The 19,606-nt window shown below is 37.2% G+C and overlaps 1 protein-coding gene across 5 annotated transcripts in view; it reads right to left on the bottom strand.

The window, feature by feature from the left end:
* cadm1a (cell adhesion molecule 1a) overlaps positions 1 to 14,517 on the bottom strand; it is a 1,086,691-nt gene extending 1,072,174 nt beyond the window's left edge. For 2 of the 5 annotated variants that reach the window (XM_039764035.1, XM_039764036.1), the window contains exon 1: positions 14,382 to 14,517. In XM_039764035.1, the coding sequence (XP_039619969.1) occupies positions 14,382 to 14,457 (76 nt within the window). In that variant the 5' untranslated portion in view covers positions 14,458 to 14,517. Of the gene's footprint in view, positions 1 to 277; positions 625 to 5,608; positions 5,703 to 14,381 lie in introns of those variants that run through there. The other 3 variants (XM_039764033.1, XM_039764034.1, XR_005634984.1) reach the window with 2 other exon arrangements.
* Positions 14,518 to 19,606: the final 5,089 nt, after the last annotated feature.

Genomic DNA, 19,606 nt, shown 5'->3' with positions numbered 1-19,606 from the left:
CACATCACACGACGTGTACTGAATCTGCATCAGTACAACAGTGAACACCAAACACAACCTTTCCAACTGTATTTATGTAGATATTTTAGTATTAAAATGTTTGTAACACATAACTTTTTTTCCTGTTGAAAAAAAGTCAATGTATTTGGCTCTTTTTCCAGAGGTAAACATAAAGCTAAGGAGGTTAATTGTTTTTTTTTTTAGAAAAGACAGTTTGGGGAACAATAATTAAAAAGAATTATGCATTAAAAAAAAAAAAAAAAAGGAAACAAATATATTCAGTAAACCACTTTTAATTTTAGAATCTATTATTAGTAGACATTGTATGCAGTATGTGCATTACATACACATTCACAAACTATATAAATCTGTATATTTATTAGATTTACTAAAAAAAATGGTGCCACAATGGATCTGGACACATTCTTCTTGTGTTCTCTATGAATACACAAATTTTTTCTTCAGCATCACACGGGTGCATGTTCTGTCGAATGGCAACTCTAAACTGTCCTGGTATAAATTGGGTACATGTGCACTGTTTAAGGGGACGCTGCAGGGGTTGACAATCTCATCCAGGGTTTCAGTCTTCCTTTCATTCAGTGCTCTCAGGAATGTGTCTGTTTCCTGAAAGTGGAATGGAATAAGCAAGTTCATGAAATGGGAGACACAGCTTTTACTTAATATTTTCAATAAAACAGAAAGCTGTGCTCAAGAAATACAGTAAGAAGCCATGATCACATAGGAAAAGAGACAACACTAAAGAAATAAAGCAAGAAAGCAAAAGAATCACAGCAGGATTAGGCAAATAAAAGAAGGATACAAAGGCCAGATCTCATTGCTACATAAAATCTAGGGCATAAGATCAGAAAATGGGAGCTGCACTTAAACTAGAATCAACTTTTAAGCACATGGGATTCATTTTATCTTGCATTATAATTTGCTTTGTAAATGATTTATGATGTTAGAAGAAATAAAGCTGACTGACAGACTGGTAATTGGCAACTCTAACACTGGCCCAGAATGGATTTGCCCTTTGATGGGTGGAAACTTTGCTCACGGTTAATTCCTGCCTTAGGCCCAATTTTGCCAGAAGAGACTTCTGACCAATAATCTTGTATTTTAATAGAAAAACAAATAATCTTAACATTTAATTATGACATGAGACTGTGTCATATGTACTTTTGTATGCAATACACTTTGCGTAATACATAGATAAATGCTACATATTCACATTTTATAATAATGATATCCGGTGCTGCCACCATAGACTCTAGCTGCTAATACGTTATATCAGTTCATAAGAGTTTGAAAATGCTATGCCATGTATATTACATCTTTTCCAATTTACAGGTGGGTGGTTTGAATAGGTGTGCTTATAAATGTAGATCATGAGTCAAAAAATACAACATACCTAAATTCTACCTGTAAATTAAAAGCAAGATCACGTCTGCATCATGGTCTTCTTTTATCAAATATTCCTCAAAAGAATGAACGGATGGACAGAGACATTAGACACTGACCATAATCTAACTCCTCTGGGCTACCAGAGTGCTCTCTGCTGAGAGATTTTAATGAATGTTTGCTTCACATCGCTTTTCATCTTGTCAACACTGTTAACCAAAAACTCCAGTTATGAAAAGACACCAGCTATACTAAATGAATTTAGACCGTTTTTGCCATTTATGAAAGCATACAACTTTTTGCCCCTCTACAATATCATTATTATTAGCCTTCTATGATCATCTTCTCTGAGTAGGAGCACAAATTTATAAGTGAAAGCTATAAGGGGAGTCAAACTTATTTGTATAGGTTTTTAGGTCCCCATTAATGAGCACTACGGCTTAGCTCAAATATGCATGGCCTAATCCATCAGGAAAACTTTCAGCCCCAATTACCTGATCTGTCATCCGTGTTTTATGTGAGATGTATTAGATGCTGTGATTGCCAAGAAAAGCCCCATACACACTGGACACTTCAAAGCGAATACTTAGCAAAATGCTCCATACTTAATCTTCTATTAAGCCTATTTATTACTATTAGCAATGTGCTGAATTTACAGAATCGTGGGTTTTGTGCTCTATCTAATTTCGCAGCTTCAATTCCATCCTTAATGATTTATGAAATAATTAAATAAATGCAAAGTAAGCATGTATTTAAATCAGCCCTTTATTCAACACAACTACTATTGTGGCAAAAACCATTTGCAAAACAAGCAGACAACTTCAAAATGCATTGTTACAAAATTGATTGTATAAAAAAACGGCCCTTCTCAGCCTCTTAAAAAAACAAAAAAGTGACCAGACTAACACACAAAACAGTATAAAGCAGCATTTACCTGAATTGTATTTACAGTATACATAGTGGATTCAAAAAGTATTCAGTTCAATTTTTGTACACTTTGTGCTGTAGACTTAAGATTAAATGGACCCCCTGAAATCCACAGATATCTGGTTAAGAACCCCTGTTGTAGAGGAATACTAAATGGAGTGATGGTTAGCACTGCTGCCTAAATGATACAGCATTGTGGGTTTGATTTTCCGTCACCAGTCAAATTTATGTGGAGTTAACTTTAAACTGGTCAGGTACAAGATGGACTGGATCCCCATTCACGGCTGTTTTCTGCCCTGTGTCTGTTGATGCCAAGGTATGCTTTGGCTACCCCTCAACCCAAACTGTATTAAGATGGCCAGAAAACATTTATTACATTCTGTACAAAGCCAGTAGGTCTGTCTGTCTGATTCATCATCATCAATAGTAACTGTAATGATTTTATTGAGAATTCCAATAAATTATACTTTTTATGGCAGTGTAAAACACTTATAAAATATATGTGTAATGCTGCTGCCATAGGCTTTCGCTCCCTCAGCCAGAACACTTTTGTTACATTCTGTACAAAGCCAGTCTGTCTGTCTGGTGCATTATCATCAAAATTGTATTGATTTTATTGAGAATAAATTACTTATTATGGCAGTGTAAAACAGTTAAATATTGGCAAAATCTAATTGTTAAAACATATTATTGCTTGATTCATCCTTTTTAAAAGATACACTAGTGCCTATCTAAACGCTGGTTCCTCCCTATTACTAGGCAAAAACATTCATGCCCACAATGGGCTAATTTTTAATCACAATCTTAAAAAATCATCTTTTGCTCCCTCCCACTCATCAAATACACATAACTACAGTATAAGAACAAGCACAATCCATAGAGTGTGCAACTCGCACAGTTTCATCTGAGAGCAGCAAGACCTACACTACTTGTTGGGACACCATGTCTATTATTGTCTATATTTCTATAACCCACACAGAATAATTTATTGTAATGGGGTAGAACCTACCCAAGAAACGTATATGATAAGGACAGACTAAACTACGGGATGCCTTTAATGGTGCTCTTGACTTCTGGACCACTTTTGTACCCTTTATTCCAAGAAATATATGCCCATGATCAAATTAACAGTTATATTTAATTACTGGTAGCACCGCTGCTTTGAAGTAAGTAAGGACACCTGGGTTTGCGGTCCTTTTCCTTATTTTGTTGAGTTTGCATGTTCTCTCAACAGTTAAAAGAGAAGCAGGTTAGGTGGATTGGCATTAGTAAAATGGCTCTTGTGGGTGTGTGAGTGTGTTCTCCTGAGATGGAATGTTGCCCTGAACTTGCAGAGATGGGCTCCAACCACCCATGACCCTGCTATGTGGGCTTAGAAAATGGTATGGTAAAGTACTAGCAGCATTTCAGGTTTGCACTCTGCCAAACTTAACTTTTCCTAAGTCAATAGATGAAATAGTTACCATGACAGTCCATATATGAACAGAGAAATTTATGGAATACTAATATACTTATGACCTGAAGTGATAATGTTAAATTCCCAGACACATAACTGTGCAAAAGAGCAAGTGAGACATGTAAACTAATAAAGAATAAGGCAGAATGGATAGAAACAGGCACGTTCAGATTACTTAAGGGAACCTGGTAATATAATTAGTTTAAAATACAAAAACGTAGAAGATGGTGATGAAAAATTCTAAGAAAGACAAAAAATATAATTTTAACAATAACAACATATATTAAGAAGTGCATTTATTTTATAAGAGATGGACAGAAAATGGAGTCAAATTTTCTACATTTTCAAAACAATGTGAGAAAATATTTCTTCTATGATAAAAATCATTTATCAGTGCAAAAATATCTGTTATATCTCTGATAGAGCATTGATAATTATCCATCCATCCATCCATCCATCCATTATCCAACCTGCTATATCCTAACTACAGGGTCATGAGGGTCTTCTGGAGCCAATCCAAGCCAACACAGGGCGCAAGGCAGGAAACAAACCCAGGGCAGGGCGTTAGCCCACTGCAGGGAACACACACACACACACCCCAAGCACACACTAGGGACAATTTAGGATCGCCAATGCACCTGACCTGCATGTCTATGGACTGTGGGAGGAAACATTGATAATTATCCTTGTGAAAATATTTATGTATATAAAACAAAGATGAAAGTAAAAAAAAAAAGAAAAAAACAAATGATGCAGGCAGAAATAAAAACCACAGTGCCACTGGCGTGAAGTCAGACATGCTGCCATCTGTGCTATTCTGCCACTGTCATATACTGGCAATAAAATTGCATTGACCTTTCTGAGGGTGAAACGGTGGCGCAGTAGTAGCGCTGCTGCCTCGCAGTAAGGAGACCTGGGTTCGCTTCCCTGGTCCTAACTGCAAGGAGTTTGCATGTTCTCCCCGTGTCTGTGTGAGTTTCCTCTGGGTACTCCGGTTTCCTCCCACAGTCTAAAGACATGCAGGTTAGGTGCATTGGCGATCCTAAATTGTCCTTGGTGTGGGTGTATGTGTGTGTGTGCCCTGCAGTGGGCTGGCACCCTGTCCAGGATTTGTTCCTTCCTTGCGCCCGGTGTTGGCTGGGATTGGCTCCAGCAGACCCTCATGACCCTGTGTTAGGATGTAGCGGGTTGGATAATGGATGGATGGATGACCTTTCTGAACATTAAATGTGAAACCACAGTTTTCTTCAAAATTTACTTTTTGGTGAGACGGAGTAGATAATGGAATCTTAGTGTCTCCAGATCTTCTTTGGGACAGATTTGTGCCTTGCATCAGTTGTTGCCACGTTAGGATGCTGCTCTGTCCTCCAAAAATCCAAAACTGAACTCTGCGGCTATTAAAATGCTACTTCATTTTTTAGTATATTGCATCTTTGTGCTGTTCGTTGTTTTTTGAAACTGCACTTTTCATCAGCTTCTTGTTAGCCCAGAAGTGAGTTGTCACAAAACAATACTGTACGTAGGAAAGAATAGGGAACTGCAAACCAAAGACCAGGTGCCAGATACACTCAGGCAAGTGTGCAAGGCTAAGAAGTTTCAAAGCTAATCCACCAAAAACAAACATGGCACCATCTCAATGGACACCGTGCACATGCAAAAGAGATGTCAAACAGAAGGGGTGAGATTACACAAAAGGGTGCAATACAAGAGAGAAGAACAAGAAGGTAAAGTGAATGTGTCAGTTATCCATTATTTCTCAAAAGGTTAGAAGTCTATTTCACAACCACCACCAATTTTAACTGCATATTTCTGACATCGCCTTACGAGATTATTGATGCTTTTGTAACAAAATGATGCTGCCTGGTCCCGAGCCATTGCTGTCATCACTCAGGTTCATACCTCGGGGAGCTTCCTTTATCTAGTAAAAAGAGATTGAAATCCTCAGTTTAAAAGAAAGTGTGGGAAGCATACACAAATCAGAAGTACATTGAGGGAGCTTTGTTTTAGGAATCAAAATTTGTTCTTACAGCAACACACACAGAGTAGTGGAAAAAAAGAAAAGAAAAAAAAATGCACAACAAGAGGAGTATAAAATTAGAAAGTCACCATTTGGACTGCACAAATGTCCAATGTTAGCAAGGGTAACCACTTCAGAAAAGCAAAAGCTAGTCAAGCGTGCCAAAATGAACAAGCAACAAAAACCTTCAGCAGTTTTCCCATCAGCTTAGGGATTCAAAGCAAAAGTTCCAAGATTAAAGTCTGAAGTTTGAAAAGGCTTAACAAAATGAACTATCAAAATCACAAAAGTTTAAAACACAAACAACAATACTCATACAACACAGAATAGGATGCTTTCCGGAGCCTAACTGAGCACTCTTACTGGAAAAGGGGGGCAGCAAAATATTTCAAATGCATATACAGTACATCTCTATAATGAATGTGTGTTAAAGTATGCTGACTGGTTCACGAATAGTTATGATTATAAGGTACTATATTACATCCAGTATAATCAGCAGACAGTCTTCAACTATTTATTTGCATCTTTGCATGATATTTTTGAACCTATAGTATTTGTGTCACCATAATCAATTTACTTGATTTAAAAAGAAAAAAAATCAGTTAAAATACACTGCGTCAAGCAATTGGGGAATGGTTTAAGGAAAACAAAACACAAGATGAGCTTTGGCTAACCACGGACCCAATCACAGTGTCGTGCTGCTAAACTTAGCTTAGCTTTGTCAGTTTTATATATTGGCTGTGGATATTTGTTGGCTCTAGACTTGTCCTGCTATCTGCAATTCAATCTACTAGTTTAAACATTAAGGAAGACTTAGAAAAGAGCTCTTGATGGGGAACTACGAACACATCGTAGTTTAATGATGACAGTAAAGAAGGGCTAGAAAAATGCAGGAATATGGTGTTTTAACAACAGAATATTGTACATATAGTATAACATTTAGTAAGGTAAATTTCTGGACATTCAGTTCATATTTCATATTATCATTGAGCAAATCTATAAAATGACGGTACTTGATTACCAATATACTGTGGTTGATAAAGATATATAAAATGCTAGGTGGTTTCTGGACATTGAAGCACTGAATATGAACAGGGAAGACACTGCAACTTTTTAAAACGTTTAATTGCCTTCTTTAAAACTGTTTAAATAATGCCCTGTGTTTGCCTGGAACAAAACACCTGCTTAAAATACAATTTTTCTTTTCTGAATAACTTTGAAACGTCAATCATAGTAATTATAGTTATCATGTAGTTAGACAGTTATAAACCTGAGAACACCTAATCTGCATATTCATTCTTCTCATGGGATAAAACTCAATGCCTCAACAAAGGCGCCGTTACTATTACTATTAATATATGACCATGTGTATAAATAAAGTGTTGAGAATGAAGCTTGCTGTGACTATCTACACAAGTTCAAAATAAGTACACACACTGACAGGTGGTTAAATATATATATGAGAAAATGCCATTGATAATTGATACATACAAACATCGCTTACAGGGTACATGCAAAAAAAACTACATAGATTGAGACATAAATAGAGACCAGGCTGTTGAGGTGAAAGCTACGTACAGTAACAGAAATAAGGCACACTATTAAAACATAAGCACATATAATGCACAAACATAAATAATATACAGATGTGCCAAAATGAACAGTTAATGTGTCAGTCATCTATGAAGTAAAATATTAAAACCTGCTTAATCCAAATTAATGCTTTAGTGTGGGCTGACCCAGTGCCATGCAGAATCCAACCCTGGATGAGGTGCCAGTCCATCTCTGGGTTCTCACACTCAAATTCTTACATGTGACCTAATTTCTACTGTATTATGAATGAATCAAACCTGAAAGTATCTGAGGTGTGGGAGGAAAACTTGACCTAAACAGAACACTTAAACTAGGTCTGAACCAAAGACTGTGGATCCATGAATCAGAGAACAACACTAACCACTATAAAGACAACAGTATTAGTATGGCTTTTTTCTTTATTTCATTATGGAGTTTTTTTAACCAGTTACAACAGTGGTACAGTGATATAGCCACAAGCTATAGAAACATTATTTTCGTTTTCCAAACTAAGTCACTCATTTTTATGTTCAATGCTTTGGTTGGTCAGAGTGAGATCAGTTTTCACTGAAGGAATACACCATTTCAGATTATATGTATTCATAAATAAATGTACAGTATGTTTTTTCTGTATATGACAATATATACAAACGGCTTGCCTGGGAAAGTGAGATGACCAAGACTTCACTACAAAATGGGGATAAACAGTGAATGCTGATGAAAATCTGAGTGGCGCCTGGACATGAGACCAAAAACTCTGGAGATCTACATCAAATTATATTCACTCTTACTCTAAAAAAAATACTGCAGCATTCAAGTGCTTGTCATTTGTGAACTTCTGAGGCTTGAATTTATGGATTTGTTTGATTCAAGTACCACCAAACAGAAAACGGCAAACAATCATCTTTGAAGTAGATCACATGAAGCATGACACAAGAAGTTGGAGTTTATATGATCAACACTGGATGCAAGATAGGAATCAAACTTGCCAACTGGGGGTAAGCAACAGTGCTCAACATTCCTGCTATTTGAATGCTGGACTATGAAGCTGATAGGCAGTAGAACTAACCACTACGGGAGTGCATTGCTCAACTCAGAACCGAGATTAACAAAAATAAATATCAATGGTCCAATTTAGAATTGCAACTTGAAGACTCTTAAAGGAAAACATTCAAGATAAAAATCAGATTTCTGGTAATTTAGATATCATGAAAACAGGGTAACATCCATTGTTCTTCTATATCAAGTTCAGCATCTGTGCAGACCTAGGCATGGCCGCACAAAGCTGAAGCTCAAGGCAAAAGGGACAAAGCAAAAACAGGCCCTGGAAGGTATGTCAGTAGCATCTCAGAAGTCATTCAATATTTAAAGACAGTAATTCTGACAGCTCAATTTATAACTTTGAAAGCAGTGAAAGCATCTGTGAGAATAGATGGAACGCATTCCAAGTCTACACAAGCGCCTAAACAGCACAAGGGTCCAAGCTTTAAGTGGCAATGCTAAACCCACTGAAAGGCCATAAAACAATCTTAACTATACAGAACATTTCATAGTGTGCACTATAGTAAAACACTCCACAAAGCAATTGTCATCTTCACACAGAAGTTTATTTAATCAACGAAAATGAACATTCAGGAGATTAACATGATCACAGGCGAAACAGTAAAGTCAACAAGGCAGCACATTAAAGGGGCAAGGTACAAGGTGTAAATTAAGTGTCCTGGATTAAATGGAAGCAGGAAGGACTTTATTGATAAGAGACAGGTTTTTAAATCAGGATTTAAAGCTCAGGGCTGATGGGGATTCAGAGGCACAAATTGCGAATAGACCTCCACATGTAGGTCTAAAGCAGCAGGAGAGATGAAGCCCTTGTTCTTGAACAAGATGCTGCCTGTTACAAGTAACTGCTCTACATTACTCAACCCAGCACCTTGTTACATTGAAACAAATAGTACAACACATTATATAAAGATTATATATGAAGTATAAAAATATTGCTAACGATTTCAATCGGCTCCGAGAGGCAGAACCATTATCAACTTAATTCCCGCCTCAATACAGCTTAAACTCCCCTAAAATATTGCACATGTTAAAGAGCAGGCAGAACAATTCACCAAAATGAGACAAATGAGTATTTAGCATTCATTCAATCATTAATTTTCTGCACCCTTTTTAATTTTTGCCACAGGTTTAATTCAAAGCAAATTAAAACACAATCAAATGGACAAGGAGAAATCTGAACCAATGACTAAAATAAAGTGCCACGCAAGGTTACTGGACCAATCCCCTGCCACCTTCTGGTAGTTCTGGTACACCAGGTTTTACCAAGTAAAAAATCTCTACTTTTACTTGTCTTTCTTTTTATCTTTGTTTAAGCAGAGAATGAATGTGTGTACAATGTCACAAGCTGGAGATTATAAAGACAAAAAATTCTCTTAAAAATTTAACCATTTATTGCTTTGACTTGAAAGTGGAGGGGAAAAAAAAATAAATACATGACAAGATATTCAAAGCACATACAATCAATAACTAATAGAATGTGTGGAACACCGAGTGAATTTAGCATTAGAAATATATTTAATAAAGAAAAAAAAAAATCAACCACCACCTAACACTTGCCAGCCTTTCAAAGGGCCTGCTGCTCTGCACTCACCCAACGTCTTAGTCCTTTACCTTTGCCGATGTCCCCATCATTGATACATGGAATAAATTAATTAATGTTTTTTTTCTTCAAACTATGGTGCCAATAAAGTGACAAGCCACCAATGTGAGTTAATTTAGCCCATCTTTGCACGCGTCTCCATTCATCTTTCTGAAGTTTTTCTGTGCAGATGCAATACACAGCACAACTTTTTATCAGCACTGAACCATTCATTGCGATACCTTAGAAAGATGTTGTGATGGTTAGAGCTGAAAATATTTCTCTGATTTTTTTTTAACTCAGGAAGTGGGAGCAGGGACAGGTGGAAAGATTTAATATGAGGTGCAACTGCCAAATGTGCATGGACGAGATACTCTGGTGTCACCCACTGCTGCACCAATGCTTCGCTCACAATCAAACCTAATGAATGAGACAGACTCAGCGTCTGGATTATAGCTGTTTACAAATACAGTCAAATCTGTGGCAAAATGCTATACCAGAAAGGTCAGCAGGGCCTTCACTGTTTACATTCGCAATGAGAGGATTACTGATAAGCAGACAGAAACGGAAAGCTAATGTGTGAGAGAAATCACTTACTCGTCTTGCAGTGACTGCTTTTTTTTTTTTTTTTAATTCTTTTTGTTTAATTCATTTTTTTACAACATCCACTGTTGGGGAAAAAAACAAAAGCCACAGGTGAGCAAAGGGTAAATGTTGGCAAGAGGCAGACAAAGTAATTAGAAAACCTTCACCACCCCCACCACCCCTTGTCTGTGGGATGAGACGGAAGTCTCATATTCTATTTATCGTGTCTTAAGACGGCTTCTACTGCAAGCTGAATATGCTTGAAGCAAATTAATCAGGTCTTTTTATTCCTTAATACAAAGCTTATCTCACCAAGCAGAACATAAAATTTAAAAAATGCAGAATGCATTTTTAAACAAATATAAAGGTCTGACAGTTCATTAATAAGAGCTAAAAGTAAATAAATAAATTATAAGGTTTACAACTGCTTGGCACTGTTGGAACCCTTACCCTGTAATCTGTTAGGAAAATGAAAACTGGAAAGACTTGCCTAAAAAACTAAAAAGGAAATGGAAACTGGCAGAAATGCCTAAACTGTGAGGTGAAATGATTGGGCAGTTTACCATTTTCTTCAAAAGATTTATTGGGGGCAATGCTAACAAATGACTCCTCTTCCCTCAATTCAACAAGTCTGCTAGAATGAAAAAGCATCTTTACATTCAAGATGACATGCCGCACATCACTCACATCAGCTAATGGAACTGGAAACCATGCCTATGATTGTTTCCACTTAGCACGGTAGTAGGACATTACTAAAATACACATGGATATAGAAGTATGCTATTAAAGCGAGCAAAGCGGAGAAAGAAAATGATTTGTTAAAGCAGCGCTTTACGTTGTCGTGAAGCGATCCTAATGTGTGTTCGTGCTTTGCGAAGCTTCTGGGGATCCATTATAGTGATCTCGAATTAGATCGAATCTGAAAGTAAGACGATAAAGAATGATGAAGATTGATATCCAATTATTCATCAGACCTGCGTACGTTCATATATATTACGGGATAACATCACGAATACAGTCGGCGAAATTAACATAAAACAAATGGGATACAAGGCACAAAAATGATGAACAGTAAACACGATAGCTGATGTGTGCTGTAATAGCCATTAAACCTGAAATGTGAATGATAACGGAAATGTTAGCGGAATAGATTGTGTACGTCAACACTAGGGATTGGAAATCATAGGGAATCCAAATAAGCAATGGAGGAAGGAGAGAGACACAAAAAGATGACTGGAAATATTGTACATAGAGGCAACACATGTCGTTGTTTACTGCGAGAACGAAGTGATATATGCGAGTGATCTAGATTGGACGACGATACAGCTCTGCTCTTCTAGAGAGAACAGCCCCTACACATTGAAATTAAAAATCGACACTGTGCACCTAAACACACCGTTGCAGTACGTCATCCTTGATCGCGTGGCAAGCGCGGTTACACAGAGCAGCACTAAACAAATCCTGTTTTTTTCTTTTTAACGAATGCGCATCCTTGCAGTAAAACATTCTGCGCAGCCCTCCTTTTAAGTCAAATAAAGAGCGAGCCCCCCACTCTTTTATAAGTTACAGCGATCCAGCAACAGGCGGCGGTACTCGATCCCTATTCTTTTCGGAACGCACTACATTGGAGTGGAGGGGGTGTTAATCACAAACCGATTGCCAGTTCTGTGCGATATTTCTCAAATGCGTAGAAAATATACGACATCGGGAACCACTGTGTGGATTGGCAGTAAAGAGTGCTTACATAGTCGCCCCCTTACCAATCACATCGAGGCGAACGCATGTGCGAAATGATCCTATACAAAGATGCTGCACACTTGTTGATACCTTAACTTTATATCTTTTAACAGAAGTTCTACTGCTTATTTGCATTCAAATAGCATAATCACTCTAACTTAAAATCTTGTGTCGCGGCTCGGAAAACATAATTTAAAAGCATCCGAAATGTAAACGAACGCGGCTAGCGGGGCTCAAAAATGCGTTCACTTGATTCTCTTTCTTATTCAAAGTAAACACTGCCCTCTTCATTCCTAAACCTGCTACTTTCAAAGAACTCCAGCACAATCACATTGGCTCACTGGCGGCAGGGAGAAGAACAAAACCACGACTCAGAGCACAGCTGCCGATTGTTTAAGGGAAGGATGCGCGCCGTTAACAAGTTAGTGGGAAACAAAAATTACGATTTTAAGGCAAATAGTCTCCAACGAATCTGACGTTAACATGGTAGTCAAACTAAAAGGGATCCGCATGCAATTTCTACTAATGAGCTGCAACGATCAAGATAAGAAATATAATACTATAAATAACACAAAGATGACAAACAGTTCATGAGCAGTTGGCAAGGACTACTCGCTTCTCAAAGCCTGACTAATGAGCCGTTTTTAGAACTATAACTCATATCACGCACGTACCCAACTCCTTCCCCGAAAACAAATTACTATATAAATTAATAACTGCCCGGCAGAAACTTATGGAATACAGCAAAACACCCACGAAATCCGAAATGCCAGTTAACGTTTGCATAAACAAGATATTCCTCCCAGTCGCCAAAACAATCAGATGCTCCAACGGTCCCGCGCTAGATTTGCAGCGTTGTGGCCAGTCGCCACATCGTCGCATACACATAACGTGTTCACATTTCCTCTGCATCGCAAAATAACTAGATGATCATATCCAAAAATGCATTGAAACACATGTTTATGCGCATACACACAAGCCGGCAGCTGCAATGCGCCCGATCCCGGATCCTCGTAAACCACTACCCTTTAATTAAGTAAATATAAGCTTACACACAGAGGGAGGAAAAAATAGAACCCATAAGGATTTTCTAAACCTCCACCCCACTGCGCTGCGGTTACACATTTGTGAGGGATTTAAAAGCCTGACTTTCTGCCCGCCAAATCACAGTCGATAAGAGGGGGGTGTCATAATAACAGCATCCTTGCTCCAAATTCTCACATTTCTCTCTTTAAAAATACGGATCGCCAATCCACAAATATTTAGATGCCTAGTCAGATATAATTCTGTTTCAGTGTACAGTAGACCGGATAAAACATGTTTTGCAATGTGTTTACTCCTTTGCAAGCTACAACGTGTTAACATAATTATAAGAAACCGAAACAACCAAGCAATCCCTTGCATGTTAACTTCATGCAAAATGCAGCATATTCTAAAGTCCCAGCTCCCACGATTACAATTCCGCAGCATTTAAAAAAATAATAAATCCAAGCTAGTGACGGGGAAATTTCTGAACTAGTTCGTTCACTCGTGAGCTGGCGACCAAGGCAGCACAAACCGGAGCGCGCAAACACTCGTCCACCTGCTTCACAAGTGCAAAGTACTTTTTCTTTCATTTTAACTATTTCTTCTTTCCCTAAATCTCTTCACTTTTCACCACACAGAAACACGAAAGGAGAAGATGCAGCAGAACTTCCTTTTCTTTTTTCCAGCACATTTGTCAACAACTTCCGCAAGGAAAGTTGTTAAAAGCGGATCACGCGTTACTGCCAACTTCTCCGCTGTAACGTCGACGCTCCTTTCTTTCTTCTTTCTGTTAGATCCTTGCACCCCGATTGCTCTGATGAGTAATCTCGGTGCAGGGACTAATTTTCTGAGGCTTCACTCCCCCTCATAGCAAATATTCTAACAATCTCTGCTCCGCATCCCCAGCAGTATTTCTTCTTTCCACTTGCTCTTAGCTGGTCGACGCAAGATAGATGAGCACCACAGACTAAGCCACACACAATGTATTCCGACAGATTGCTTGTTCATTTGGCCCCTACCTTTCAGAGGAAAAGCTGCAGAAACGAAGAGTAAAAAGAGAGATGTAGAGAGAGATCCGCTCCCCACGTTCGCCATGTTGGACACCTGCTTTAGACTGGCGGCGCTGCTTCACCTACAGAGAGCAGGCAGCGATAATGAGATGCCAAGGGGCGGGGCCAAGAATACATTATGCTAAGCAGGAGGGGTAATCACCAATTTAGGCTCTGTTTTCTGTCACCGTGAGGTAAAGGTGGGCTTCGTCGTGTCTTTGGACATAGCAGCGGAGGTTCTTAGGCTACCGTTGCCTACCTTAGTGGTGCATTTATTTATCTAGCAAGTTATTTTCAAGTACAACCGCATTAATAACGGGGCGGTTATGCTCGGTAATAAACTACTCTGCAGCGTGTATTACTGTCATGTTGCATTGCATGTCTGAGGGGCGCTTATATGGCTGAGGTACGTTTTTAAAAGATACACACAGTATGGTATATAGTACGCTAATTAAATTGCAAAAATAATTTAAATTGTGTGTGTTTAAGAGAACATAGACTATTTCATTAAATGTGTGAAGCAAGAGTTTTATTGTAGCAGCCGTGCCGCGAGCTATACGGGTGCGATTTGCAAAATATGTCATTTAATAAAAACGAGTATTTTGATAAAATGTAGAAAATGTTAAAATGTTTGTAAGATGTGTGTTTAAAATACTAATCTGCGCTCTGTTGATGTATTTTTAAACTGAGGACAACAGAGAAGCAACACTGTATCTATCCTACGTGGATTTGTGATAGGTCCAAGTAATATTAACAGCTACTCTGCCACCAATATGAGTGCCACAGTACAAATGGTTTGTGGAGGACAAAGTAAATATTGACATACGACATACTTATTTAACTGTAAAAAACAGAGAATATTAAATAATTGCAAAATGTTATACGGTATATGGACGGACCATTAAATCTGTTGAAAATATTATAAAAAGGATATCACTTCCAGTATGGGTGCTATATAATAGTGGTTGTTCAAATAAAATAATTATTTCACTCATAAAGTATCCACTGTAATATCGACTTTATTATAAGTATTGAATTGTTGTATTTAATAATTTTAATTATAACATGTTCTGTATTAATGTAATATTAATGCATTTCTGTAGGTTAGGGTCTGTTTTTATTAATATTTAATCCCCTGCATCCTGCTGGACATTGGAACATGAGTGCAGCATCGGTAATAATGTTTAAATTATTGTGAGAGTCTATGATTTTAATAATATAAAATCTCCTCTATCAGGAACAGCATTAACAGTAGTTGTAATTATTATGCTGAGAGTAAATGTAAATTTATAGAGAGATGAGAAAGTCAAAGAGCAACAGGAGAACCGACTGACTCTTGTTCTCAGGCTTGACCATCAAAACAGAAAAGATTTTATAAATGAAAGCATTTATTATTACAACCACAGAAGTAAACACAAACCCAGAAGAGATATCTATGTGGCAGATGAAAGCCGTCCCTATTGGGTGCCCAATATTCTAAAAAACAATCAGATGATCCTTGACTAATTGCACAACTAATCTCTCACAATTGCTTTTAAAAGGCCAGAATGGTAGGAATATTCAAAGCTGCCTTTCACTCGCCATGCATTACAGATCGCTATCACTCTAGTTCTGGACTGCTCTACTGCTGTCTTTGTGGGAGGTAAAATTGTCAGCAGTAGCTGATGGTTCCCCAGCTCAGACATTTTTGATAAGTGGAAATGAATGTAGATTATTAAAAACAAAGTCTATACTTCCTAATTATCAGTCCCTCTTATGAAATATGTTCACAGTATTGAGGGAAAAATGTCTTGCTGTTACCTCATTGCAGTACTAAGCTAGTTATTTTGGACTACCCATTACAATAATAGGATATACCCTAGTGGAACTCAGTGACTCAATCCAGTTAACAGAGGATCCCACAACTCTAACTCAACATCAGTTTTTCAATCTGTCAGACCATCTTTTTCTTTATAGTATCAAAATCTCAAAAGTTTTAAGTTGTGGCACAATGAAAGTACTGTTGTTCCACAGATATAAAGCCCAATTCATAGTTCAGCATTGTCTGTTTCCACATTTTGGCCTTGTTCACATGGATTTTCCCCAAGTATTGCAGTTTTCTCTTACCTGCTGTATATATATATATAGACATGTCACACTCTGTAAAACGTTTGTGTGTTCTACCCATGTTTGGGAAATTGGATAAATCCCACACAAACATGTTTCAGTATGGTTAATTGGCAACATTAAACTGGCTTAGTAGGAGAGACAATAGGTATGTACATACAGTATATGAGTGTGCCATATCATGGGCTGGTGTTATATTCAAGGTTGGTTCCTGTCTTGCACCAAGTTTTCCCAGCTTCACATACTGTAACCTTTAAATGAAGTTAGAATGTTCAGAGAAAGAAAATATGAACGTGTATATGCATGAATAAATGATTGATACTGGTATTGTATATAAGACCTATGGACATGCCAGGAATTGAAAAAAAATAATGACAGCCTCCATTTTGCTGCTATCGCATATATTTTACATAGTCAAACAGAATTTTGGCAGTTGAATTTGCAGCAAGTCAATTTTATGCAACATTAGTTGACAATGTCCTGTACCTTCTGCCAAACCAAGTGTTGGTCTTCTCTTGCCCTGTTGTACTTTTGTTTACAAGAAGTCATGATGACTAGGGGCAGCACAGTGTACTTTCAACAAAATTTTAAAATACAATGCAATCCCAGCCATGTGGCTTTAAGGTTAAAAAAATACTGCAATCCACATATATAAAGCCACATGCTGAGAATTGATTTAGGGCAAAGGCTCACATGGAAGAAGACAGCATGAGAGAAGATTTCCTAGAGGGAAAGTTAAAAGCGAAAAAGCAAGAGGTACCATGGTTATGGATGTTTACTACTAAAACAGAGAATTGATCTAGTTTATGAGAGGAAACAGTGCCTTTTTGTTGGTTTTATATTTATATTATTATTACATACATCATATTTTCTGTGCCACATACACATGGGCATCCTCCTGTGAATCTTCATAAGCAGATGTCATAGATGCACAGATGTTCTTATTCTGATCCAAAACTACTTTTGTCTCTCCACATTTCCCTTCCACTAAACATGGAGACTACTGAAGCTAAAGACTTTGATCCTTTGGGGTCCTACAACTGAAAGCAGGGTTATTCCAAAATGCTCTTAAATACAATATCGCATAATGGAAATGTTTATTTGGGAACACTCATCTTTCACCGGTTTGGTCCCAGATCAGCCTAAGTCATGAAGGCAGCAACAACTAATGTGAATTGCAGGGAGTTGCTAAAAAGCAGCAGCAAAATGAGTGAAAAAAGATGTCTCAGACTTACAGTGTTCTTTTGGGTTTTCACTAAACCAGCTTTCTTTCATCACCTTCCAAGTCTTTTCAGCTTCTCCTGCAGATCATTTTCATTGTATCTATCTTTCCATCCTTTATTGATAGAATAATATAACACTTCCTTTACTTATTGAGCTCACGTTGTATGCATCTCAAAAGGCCTCCTTAATTTAATTAAATGTTATTATCATCTGCTCTCATCTTTGTAATCTGACCAGCTTTATGATTAACTCTCATTAGAGCCAGCAACATTAATTTATCACCTTCTAAAGTGAACTAGAAGTGACCAACACCTGCACATATCTTTGCATCATAACAGAAGTAATTTAGGAGATTTACATCCAGCAAATCAGAGTTTCAAAGCAAATGTGTCATAAAGATACAAAAGAAAAAGTCAACTTGAAGGGATCTAAGGCACACACTGAAAAAATTTGCTATGTCATTTGGGGACCTAAGTGGCTACATGTTTTTTTTTTCCCAACCAACTTGGACCCCTACCTTAATTAGGCAGGCTGTTATTTCTTAGTTTCTATCTTTTAGTATCAATTAAAGAACTAGGATTACTATTTTTTTCAATGTAGCAAACATTTATGTATGTAACATGAGGATAATCTAGTATTTTCTAATTTTTTATTAAAGATTTTTATCATCATTATCATGATTTTCATTCCCCTGTCCCACTCTTTAAGCCTTTATTTACTAATAGATAGATAGATAGATAGATACTTTATTAATCCCAAGGGGAAATTCACATAATCCAGCAGCAATATACTGATACAAGGAAACAATATTAAATTAAATAGTAATAAAAATGAAAAGAATTAAAATAAAATTAATGTTCGCATTTACTCCCCCGGGTAGAATTGAAGAGTCGCATAGTGTGGGACACTCAAAGAGTATGATGCTGATGTAACTGCAGCCTTTGAAAAATCAGTGTTTGCTCCAATGTCTACTTCACTCATCGTTGTCATTTTTAGGATACAATTAAGGAAAACAGGTGAATTAACAGAAAATTGCAAAACAGAGTTAAGCATTTAAAATGATGGCAAAAATGCATTTTCTAAATTTATTATAAATATAATTCTTGTACTATTGTGATTTTCTGAAGGCAAAGCAAGAGAGGAAAAAATAAGCAAATTAAACAAACAGATTAACTTAAGGAAAAATGGCTTCTCAATTGCAAAACCCCACAGTTACAGCTGTCCACAAGACTGAATTTGAGAAGCACAATGTATCCATGTATGTGGATGCATGCAATAGCAGATGGGTGAAATATTCACAAAAATTATTACAAACACACGTTGTAAATGTTAACACAACACACTGAACTGAATTATTGAAAAGTACATTCTCAAAGAAAACTGAAAACTTTTTCATGATGTATATCTGATGTACACAACAGTAGATTGCTGAAATAATCAAAATATAGTTGAGCAAAGTGTCATTATCAAGCATAGCACAAGATATTAGTCACGACCATAAAAAAATTATATTGACTAATACAAAAATGAAAATGTGTACACAGCAATAAACAAGCAGTGAGATTGCTTAAAAAAACCTTGAAAAAATGCAAAATACATATTGCATTGTATGAAAATTCCCATGCTAATGGTTCAGTTCCGTTGGTACTCCAGTGTTGGATGAACAGTGACATAGCACACATAGAAGATTTTTCATTTTTTGAGAACATTATCCATATATTTTGGAGGACAGATTTGTACCACTTGGTCCTTCCTTTCTCTGTCATTTACCTCAAAACATTTTACTAACACAGATACTTCATGATGCATATACACAGGTTTAAATGGAAGCATGTTGTCTGGAGAGCTGGTGGCTCCTTTGTCAT

Source organism: Polypterus senegalus, chromosome 9 (genome assembly GCF_016835505.1).
Source record: "Polypterus senegalus isolate Bchr_013 chromosome 9, ASM1683550v1, whole genome shotgun sequence".
NCBI classification, from domain to species: domain Eukaryota; kingdom Metazoa; phylum Chordata; class Cladistia; order Polypteriformes; family Polypteridae; genus Polypterus; species Polypterus senegalus.
This window is presented reverse-complemented; position numbering and strand designations above follow the sequence as displayed.